Source organism: Salmo trutta, chromosome 14 (assembly GCF_901001165.1).
Source record: "Salmo trutta chromosome 14, fSalTru1.1, whole genome shotgun sequence".
Lineage (NCBI taxonomy): Eukaryota > Metazoa > Chordata > Actinopteri > Salmoniformes > Salmonidae > Salmo > Salmo trutta.
Window position 1 is genome coordinate 28,230,470 of NC_042970.1, and position 11,005 is coordinate 28,241,474.

General features: G+C 40.1%; 1 protein-coding gene across 1 annotated transcript; it reads right to left on the minus strand.

Moving 5' to 3' along the window:
* Nucleotides 1–941: 941 nt before the first annotated feature.
* LOC115207726 (60S ribosomal protein L22) lies at nucleotides 942–10,554 on the minus strand. The gene is made up of 4 exons (XM_029775151.1): nucleotides 10,464–10,554; nucleotides 8,340–8,456; nucleotides 5,746–5,870; nucleotides 942–1,131 (listed from the first exon to the last, which is right to left on the minus strand). The coding sequence occupies exons 1-4, from the start codon at nucleotides 10,473–10,475 to the stop codon at nucleotides 987–989; spliced, it is 399 nt and encodes a 132-aa protein (XP_029631011.1). The 5' UTR covers nucleotides 10,476–10,554; the 3' UTR covers nucleotides 942–986.
* Between the last annotated feature and the right edge of the window lie 451 nt (nucleotides 10,555–11,005).

An 11,005-nucleotide genomic window follows, 5' to 3' on the forward strand; every position in this document is an offset into this window, starting at 1 on the left:
CTTCATTCAGAGTCAATCATTGACACTCTTACTGACAGTTGTGGCTGCTTCACGTGATGTATTGTCTCTACCTTCTTGCCCTTTGTGCTGTTGTCTTTGCCCAATAATGTTTGTATCATGTTTTGTGCTGTCACACTATGTTGTCTTACGTCTCTTTTTTATGTAGTGTTTTGGTGTCTCTCGCCGTGGTGTTTTGTCCTATATTTTTATTTAATTCCCCGTCCCCACAGGGAGCCTTTTGCTAGGCCGTCATTGTAAATAAGAATTGGTTCTTAACTTACTTGCCTGTTTAAATAAAATAGACTGATACGTTTTCATTTTCTTCGGAGTGACGGACGGCCTGCATATGCGCAGTTCATTGAGAAACGACCATTAGACCCAATGACGTGTTTCTGCGCATGTGCTTAGCCAGCCAACATCACCATGACATCGTCTGCAAGCTTGATCAGCGATTTATTTTGGAGAAAGAAACGGAGTTTTTGGAGTTTCTACATAACTTCATTTAAACCATCTTTGCCCATACACTCTATGGATGGACCACATAAAATGAAGGAAACGTCATTTTTAAGAGTCCGCCATTTATCTAAAAGCATTTTCAAGAAGTAATTTCAGCCAACACACAATATTTGAAGCATTAATTGATAAATGGAATCATTATTATCATTTTTATGTACAAACTTATCACACAACAAAATCTGAATGCAATCAACTGTCAGTTTCAAGGTTGAGTGTTGTCAAAGTAGAAAGCCCTTGGTAACAAATTCATTTTCATTCCTTGCAATATATCCCCAGACAACTCCATGTAAGCACAGAGCACAAATATCTTTGCATTATAAAGAATATGGGTTTTCAAGTCTAACCAGCTCATTGCAAGAGTAGGTACACTTTTTTTCAAACATGCAGTTTAGTCCCAAATCAGCAAATAAAACCATGTGAGAAGCTTTTGTTCTTTAGAAATTTTATTGACAAAAGACAGTGGCATGGATTTAATCTTCGTCCTCCTCCTCCTCCTCATCCTGGTTGATCTGGAAGTAGCGCAGTTCGTAACTCTCCTTGGTGTTGGCCACCACACGCAGCCAGTCCCTCAGGTTGTTCTTCTTGAGGTACTTCTTGGTCAGATATTTCAAATACCTGTCAGAAAGGAGAGGAAAGACCAGCAGTGTCAGCAATGTAAAACCCATTGAAAATTACATTGTGACAAAGGTGTACTGTAAATTTGTTAGATTTATATTTTGAGAACTTATCAGGCGAGGCCTGGGGTTTATTCAGGAGGGTGCAACATTACAGAAAGTTCAATTAGAACAGACAAAATGACATGCAGAACATTGAATCAACTCCATGTTTAACTTTTCTATCTGCAATTTTCTAAACAATTTGCACCCCAATAACAAATCAGGGCTCCCTCTTCACAATTGAAACATCAAATGTGAGACCCCCCCCCCCCCACAGCAATTATCAAAGATGGACGTTGGGCACCCCCAGAACACTTCTGTGCTAGCCAATATTCAATGTATAATTTGAACCCTGACCCCCATTAAATTAGGCCCATATGTACCGAGTCACCTTGCATTAATGCTAGCCACAAATGACATTCAGGTCTCACAACTGTAAATAACCTGGGCCCGAGCTGACAAACAAACAATCTGTTAGGTTCAGTACTTTGGACTATCTATATCAGAGACACTGTACATACAAATATCTATATAAAGCAGGGATGGGAAACTGGCTGCCCCCTTTTGTAGGCCCGTGGATCAATTTCCAAAACAAAAAAAAGATAATAATATATATATACACAAACAACCGTTCAAAAGTTTGGGGTCAGCCTTTTATCAGCAACAAATAAATTTGATGGGGAAATTAACATATTATTTATGTACACTACCGTTCAAAAGTTTGGGGTCACTTAGAAATGTCCTTGTTTTTGAAAGAAAAGCACATTTTTTGTCCATTAAAATAACATCAAATTGATCAGAAATACAGTGTAAACATTGTTAATGTCGTAAATGACTATTGTAGCTGGAAACGGCTGTTTTTTAATGGAATATCTACATAGGCGTACAGAGGCCCATTATCAGCAACCATGACTCCTGTGTTCCAATGGCACGCTGTGTTAGCTAATCCAAGTTTATCATTTTAAAAGGCTAATAGATCATTAGAAATCCCTTTTGCAATTATGTTGGCACAGCTGAAAACTGTGGTTCTGATCAAAGAAGCAAAAAAAACTGGCTTTCTTTAGACTAGTTGAGTATCTGGAGCATCAGCATTTGTGGGTTCGATTACAGGCTCAAAATGGCTAGAAACAAAGAACTTTCTTCTGAAACTCGTCAGTCTATTCTTGTTCCTAGAAATGAAGGCTATTCCATGCGAGAAATTGCCAGAAACTGAAGATCTCGTACAACGCTGTGTACTACTCCCTTCACAGAACAGCGCAAACTGGCTCTAACCAGAATGGAAAGAGTTGGAGGCCCGGGTGCACAACTGAGCAAGAGGACAAGTACATTAGAATGTCTAGTTTGAGAAACAGACGCCTCACAAGTCCTCAACTGGCAGCTTCATTAAATAGTACCCGCAAAAGAACAGTGAAGCGGCAACTCCGGGATGCTGGCCTTCTAGGCCGAGTTCCTCTGTCCAGTGTGTGTGTACTTTTGCCCATCTTAATCTTTTATTTTTATTGGCCAGTCTGAGCTATGGCTTTTTCTTTGCAACTCTACCTAGAAGGTCAGCATCCCAGAGTCACTTCACTGTTCACGTGGAGACTGGTGTTTTGCCGGTACTATTTAATGACACTGCCAGTTGAGGACTTGTGAGGAGTACATTTAAAAAAGGATCTCTGCAAAAAAGCAAGGATAAAAATGACTCAAATAACAACTAGGCCTAAAATATAGGACCTGAAAGATAAGTCAGCCGACATGGGAGGGGGACATTTGATTCAAAATATTTAATTTCCAAAAGCAAGTGCCATGATCCCACAGGGAATATGGGAATTCTTAGGTTTTTTTTATGTTCCATAGTTGAGAGTATTAGCAGTATATTCAGAGACCAAAAGCACTTGGGAAGTGGACTGCGGTGAGAGCATGCAGAGGCTTGCCTCGTATGGGATCTGTATCAGATTATTACCGAGGTGTGGTGGTCTTATCGGCGCTTTTAGAGTCGCCGATGCATCACCTAGATGGGTGCCTCACTTCAGTAGTGGACAATTGACCCTACCAAAGGAGGAGGAGCTGTGAACGTCGGCGACGACCAGGTGCCCAAGAGCTACGGGGCCAGTCAGGTGCTCCCTCCGCTCAAGATACAGTTGAAGTCGGAAGTTTACATACACCTTAGCCAAATACATTTAAACTCAGTTTCACAATTCCTGACATGTAATCCTAGTAAAAAATCCCTGTCTTAGGTCAGTTAGGATCACCACTTTATTTTAAGAATGTGAAATGTCAGAATAATTGTAGAGAGAATGATTTATTTCAGCTTTTATTTCGTTCATCATATTCCCAGTGGGTCAGAAGTTTACATACACTCGATTAGTATTTGGTAGCATTGCCTTTAAATTGTTTAACTTGGGTCAAATGTGTCGGGTAGCCTTCCACAAGCTTCCCACAATAAGTTGGGTGAAATGTGGCCCATTCCTCCTGACAGAGCTGGTGTAACTGAGTCAGGTTTGTAGGTCTCCTTGCTCGCACACGCTCTTTCAGTTCTGCCCACAAATTTTCTATAGGATTGAGATCAGGGCTTTGTGATGGCCACTCCAATACCTTGACTTTGTTGTCCTTAAACCATTTTGCCACAACTTTGGAAGTATGCTTGGGGTCATTGTCCATTTGGAAGACCCATTTGCAACCAAGCTTTAACTTCCTGACTGATGTCTTGAGATGTTGCTTCAATATATCCACAATTCTCCTACCTCATGATGCCATCTATTTTGTTAAGTGCACCAGTCCCTCCTGCAGCAAAGCACCCCCACAACATGCTGCTGCCACCCCCATGCTTCACGGTTGGGATGGTGATCTTCGGCTTGCAAGCCTCCCCCCTTTTCCTCCAAACATAACAATGGTCATTATGGTCAAACAGTTCAATTTTTGTTTCATCAGTCCAGAGGACATTTCTCCAAAAAGTACAATCTTTGTCCCCATGTGCAGTTGCAAACTGTAGTCTGGGTTTTTTTTATGGCGGTTTTGGAGCAGTGGCTTCTTCCTTGCTGAGCGGCCTTTCAGGTTATGTCGATATAGAACTCGTTTTACTGTGGATATAGATACCTTTGTACCCGTTTCCTCCAGCATCTTCACAAGGTCCATTGCTGTTCTGGGATTGATTTGCACTTTTCGCACCAAAGTATGTTCATCTCTAGGAGACATAATGCATCTCCTTCCTGAGCGGTATGACGGCTGCTTGGTCCCATGGTGTTTATACTTGCATACTATAGTTTGTACAGATGGACATGGTACCTTCAGGCATTTGGAAAGTGCTTCCAAGGATGAACCAGACTTGGAGGTCTACAATTTTTTTCTGAGGTCTTGGCTGATTTCTTTTGATTTTCCCATGATGTTAAGCAAAGAGGCACTGAGTTTGAAGGTAGGCCTTGAAATACATCCACAGGTACACCTATTGACTCAAATAATGTCAATTGGCTTTAGAAGCTTCTGATAGGCTATGTCATAATTTTCTGGAATTTTCCAAGCTGTTTAAAGGCACAGTCAACTTAGTGTATGTAAACTTCTGACCCACTAATTGTGATACAGTGAATTATAAGTGAAATAGTCTGTCTGTAAACAATTGTTGGAAGATTGCTTGTGTCATGCACAAAGTAAATGTCCTAACCGACTTGCACAAACTATAGTTTGTTAACAAGACATTTGTGGAGTGGTTGAAAAACAAGTTTTAATGACTCCAACCTAAGTGTATGTAAACTTCTGACTTCAACTGTACCTTTCCGAACTGCCTGTCATCGGAGGATATGGAAGACAATCACCCAAGAACTGCCAGATCCCCAATTTTGTTTTTAAAGCAACGTTGAGATTGTTCTTGTTATGAAAAGCACAATATAAAATAAATCCATTATTATAAATTATACATTTCCAATTAATTACCAGGTGGGGGGTGTTGCTAGTGTTCTATAATTTCATGCCATATAAGGCTAAATATAGCTTCAGAAGGTGCTTAATAATCAATGAATGTCTGAGGATACATGGTGACATGGAAACATTTATTTTTTTATAGAACTGACAAAAATCATGTTCACTGCTGGAGTCATTGATCAGATCACAGCATCTCCACTTGTGGAAATAAAACTGACTGAAGTCCAAAAATAACATGCGTTCTATCCATGTCTCTTAACCTTTTCTATTCATGTACATCTCAGTCCGCCTAATGATAGTATTTTATGAGTCTCAGACCTTATTTCAAACACTAATCACTTTAAGAGCACTTCAAATAATATATTATACATGGATTTGCTCTAGACTGTCCATCAGGCAAAACAATAAAACCAATAAAGGCCTAATATCGATTACAAAACAATGCCATGACCCCATAACAGGAAGCAACATAGAAAACATCACATAAAGCAAAAGACGGCTCCAACTTCCTAATTGAACAGGTGAGAATGCAATAACCCTTACATGCTTAACTGTGGAGACAAACCAAGTCCCTCCATCAGACAACACAACATAAAATGGAAAGTGATGTTGCTCGGCACATCACATTACAAGCAGGGCAATTCAAAAGATAAATCAAGATTTGATTCAAACATACCTTTTGGAGAAGGGCACTTCAGAATTCACAGCGATTTTGCTCTTGCTCCTCTCAATGGACACCACACCACCACCCAGGTTCCCAGCTTTACCGTTGACCTTGATGCGCTCCTGCAGGAATTGCTCCTAACCAACAAGACGAAGGTGTATTTTAGGACAGTCTTTCTCCCAAATATGGATACTAGCTGTAATGACTGCTACATACTGCTGCAAATATTCTGTCAATATAATTTACATGTTTAACATTTAGTAGACGCTCTAATTCAGAGGAATTTACAGTTAACTCATTTAACTTTAGTTAGGTACGACAACCACATATCACAGTCATACTAACTCAAAGTTCTTCAAAGCAGCTAACAGCGAAATCAGTGCTAGTAAGAGAAGACAAGTACAAGTGTCATTGCAACTATCAGGATACGCCGGGCACCCCCAAAACCAAGAGTCAATGTATAATTTCAACCCTGACCCCCATTAAATAAAGCCCAGATGTACCGAGTCACCTTGCATTAATGCTAGCCACAAATGGCATTCACGTTTAACAACTGTAAATAACCTGGGCCCGAGCTGACCAACAAACAATCTGTTAGTTTAAAGTACTGATACGTCATAACATAAAACAAATATTTTATTAAAGTAAAATAAAGTGAATAAATGATGGTTAGTAAGTGATAACCAGTAATGGGCAGTCACCACCATCATCGGACTTTTATTCAGTGTTATTACAGCAGTCAACCCACATAAAAATAATTTGTGATTATTTGTTTATAATCCAACCGAAACCAACCTCAAACCCCTAATCGCTCAGCACTAATCTGAATCCTAATTGTCTGTGGTGTAACACACCAACTGCAAAATATCATACCCCACTACCCATTACAGTTGTTGCGTTACTACATTGAAGACAGGCCAGTATCAGCATAACGTGGATAAACCAGGAGTATCTGGATTATGAATCATTCATGCCATGCAATGTGTACATTGAAATAGGTGATAGGGCCCTGCTCTAGTAATGAAGTAAGACATATTTAATAGGATATTGTAGTGCTAAAAAATGTAAAAGCAATACAATCGATAGTTAAATTTCGCCGATATTATTATGGTGTTAGGTTGACGCAACAATGGATTCTACCCCCAGAAATATATTTTGGGGGTAGAATCCAAATGTAAAGCAGGTGCCGTGCTAAGAACATTCAGATCTGTGGGACACTTTCCAAATCTGTTTTCATATTCGCTCTTTGCGTTGAGTATTCCTAAACATATCACTGTAAGACCGATGCAACATTGTATTTCCAAGAAGTGTGGGAAAGTCCTGAGGGTGTTTCAGTCATCGGACATCTTTTAACAGAAATATAAAGTAATAAGGTTTTCATCACTACTGTCATTCAAATGTTAGAGACAAAACAAACAGAAGGTTACAAAGTAGAGCTTAGTAACCAAGTTTTGATATATGGGTTGTCGGGGATTGGTCCAAATTCATGTTTCACAACCCCCACGACGAATGCTAGTGCCCCACGCCGTTCGCTGAGGCTACAAGCCGCGCGAGATGCAGTGCTGTGCGGAATTAGCTGTATTGTGCAAGTGACACATTTTGTGATCGATGTTTTATTCTTTCAAGTAAAAACTACTAGAATTCAGTGGCTAAAGCATTACAAATCGATAAAAACATAGCTAAATACCAGTGAATTGCAAATGTGTCCCATCCATCTTTCTATGCAGCTGGCTAGCAGGCCTCTGTGCCTAGGCTAATTACTTAATGCAGTTTATCCTCCCATCACCAGAGTAACTCATCAACAACAAAAATAACATTACAATTAGGGCTGTGCCAGTCTTGAAATTTGAGGTCATAGTAATTGGCCAGGCCAATGAACACTGTCACCGACATAACCGTTCGGGGGTGGTTCTTCAAAGAGAAGACGCCGTAATGAGACAAATAATGTAGTCTAAGCTACAGAAAATAGGCCTTTCACAAGATTACATCATGACAGGAGTGTTTGATTCTTATTAAAGAGATGGAGTTCAGACAGGCTCCTTTAGGAAACTTTCTGAATGGACATATAGGCCAATAGAGAGCATCAGCGAACTCACACACCTGTAAAATCAGTGTTGATTTGTCTATAAATTAAAAAACATTCCATATTGTCCACTTAACAATACATTAGCGCATTTTAGGCCTCAGAGCCAGAACAACCTTGACTGCTGTTGAATAATTAATGCTCATGAAACATGGGACCAACACATGGGTAGGTAGCATTAGCTAGTGGTAGTCGGCTGTGCCTGTGCCAAAACACTGGTATTTTTCATCTCAAGGCTTGTTCTTCTTCATTTTAAAATAGGGAGCCAACATGTTTATAGAACTTATTTCCATGACTGATCAAAACTCATTTTTCTCTCATCTCTTTGCAACAGATATACAGTGAGAAATATGTTTGGTACATCACTCACAATAACAGTATCGAATCGCAAGACATATAGAATAGTGAGAAAAGCAATAATATGGTATCGGCATTTAAGTATTGCAATATCATATTGTGAACTTCGTGGCAATTCCCAGCCATAGGATATTGCATGTTATTTTCTCTAACATCGGCTACTTACAAAGTTGGCAGCATCCATGATGCCATCCTCCACTGGGTGAGTGCAGTCCAGGGTGAACTTCAGGACCTGCTTCTTCTTCTTGCCACCTGTTTTGGTCTTTTTAATTACCTGCTTCTTCTGTCAAGACATTGCAGAGGGGCTAACGTTATTCCAAATGACTTGATAAATACTGAGACTACACCAGGGGTGTATTCATTTCGTCATACAAAGGAAATTGTTTACCATTTAAGAACCAAACGGAACAGGGAGGGACCTACCCGAATTTGTCCAATAGAAACTTGTTTTTGTTGCAAAACAATTTCCGTTTGGAGTAAATGTTTTCTGGTGCAAAACATTTTGTAACAGAGTTGGCATTATGAATACACCATTGACGGTTTCGTTTAAGTATCTAATATGCAAGCACAGTGTTTTTTTACATTTATTTGATCTTTATTTAACTAGGCAAGTCAGTTAAGAACAAATTCTTATTTACAGAAGCAATTTCTGCCAATCTGCATACTGTACTGTCTTTGGTGCTTGGTTTTTAAAAACAGGAAGAGGCGAAGCGAGGGATAACTGGGCTCAAAATCCTTCTCCAGCAGGTGTCGGTTTTTTCCCGCTCACCAAGCTAGGAGTTTTTGTATGGAAGTCAATGAGACGGTGTTGAATTTGGTCAACAACTATTAAAAAAAAAATCTTACATTTTGTAATTTAGCAGACGCTCTTATCCAGAGCGACTTAACAGTAGTGAGTGGATTTTTTGTTGTTGTGCTGGTGCCCCGTGGAAATCGAAACCACCCCCTGGTGTTGCAAGCGCCATGCTCTCCCAATTTAGCCACATGGTCTTATTTGATCTAATAGAAGTTTCGTAATGCATAGGTTGTTATGAGTGTACTGATATAATTATTCAGTATAGTGTACTGATATAATAATTCCCAAAGGCTTAAGTATATCGTTAGAACCGTTGAGCTCAATGGTTCTAGCGATGTACTTAAAGGCGTCCACGCATTATTCCCATCAGTTTGTGCATATGACATTTTGTAACATTTCTGTTCATTTTGGTGTTCCCGCAAGTTCTACTCCCAAGCGGCGCATCGGTCTAAGGCACTCGATCTCAGTGCTAGAGGTGTCATTACAGACCCTGGTTCGATCCCGGGCTGTATCACAAAATGACATAATCGGGAGTCCCATAGAGGGGCACACAATTGGCTCAGCATCGTCCGGTTTGGCCGCCATTGTAAATAAGAACTCATTCTTAACTGACTTGCCTAGTTAAATAAAAGGTTTTTCAAGTGGTCGTGCACAGTCAAAATTTGGCCAGTCAAGTACCCAAGCTAGCTGGATAAAGTTGGCTAGTTACTTCCTGTCACAAATGAGAGAACACCTCACTGACCATTTTACCCGCCCTAGAAGAGCTAGTTTGGCTGTTGATGTTATCTACAGCTTTGGTGACCAACTGTACTGCTGGCAACAATTGAATTACGTTTTAATTCTACATTTACTGACACCAGTCATATTCGACGGGTGTTGCACGTTCGTAAATTAATCAGTTATTTTGCAGTCTGGCACTCAAACGAGTGCGCTCTGAATCGGAGTAGATCGCCAGAGTAACTATACGAACGCACCCTTCGATTAATTCAGACTATTTTGAGGAAGTGTATTACTGACAACGGCGCACAATATGGACAAGGTACTATTGCCGGTTCTTTCTCGTTTTTCAAGCGAAGGTCTTAGATCTTAAATTAAGTATGCGAGCACACTCGTCTGGTTCGCTTAACCAAATTCGAACCGACACATGCCGACTGACGCTTTTGGGAAACAGGGCCCAACGTTATTTATTTTCATTTTAAAAGTGCCATTAATCGGATTTCCTTTAACACGACAACTTCTATCTAGTGCATTGCCGATGGTTCACGTTTAAATTACAGTTGCCGACTAGCTAGGTAACGCATTAACTACATTGCTACAACGTGGTTCATTGGGTGCAGGCCCAACTGGTAAACAAAGCAATTTATTGGTACTCCTTTACTTATTTGGCCTCACGGAAACACAGTCCAATATGGATTTATTACGTGCACATCAAGTACAATAAAAAAAGAAGTCTTATAGTTAGCTATACAACATATTTCACCCGTGAGTACTCACAATCGGAGCCATGTTGGCCAACGATTCTTGTCCAGAAAGGAAGAGGCGGGGCTTATTACAACCCTATATCCGGTCTAGATAAATAGATGAAATCCATGAATCGGGGATAGATTCAGCCTGGAGATATTCTTTGCTCCCAGTTAGAGTAAGATGTTTCTGACTTAGTTTTCTTATCATCATTTTATTTATTTTTACTTATTTTTCTGCTAAAAGTATTATTTGGGAAAAACAGTTGTATCATCTTTCTACACTTCACCTACGGATCAGCTGAAATCATCTAGGAACCCAATTTTGAGAGTAGGACTACTCCACAATTATTAGAGTCAACAGGCATATGTGGGCTACAGCAGAGCCATATGCTTAGAGTTCTAAATACATGGCTCCGGGCTACAGGTATTCTCTAAATCCTTTTGATTTAGGGTCTTCAAAAGGCTCTACAGCTGCACCATCAAGAGCATCCTGGTTGGTTGCATCACTGCCTGGTATGGCAACTGCTCTGACTCCGACGTCAAGCCACTACAGAGGGTAGTGCGTACTGCCCA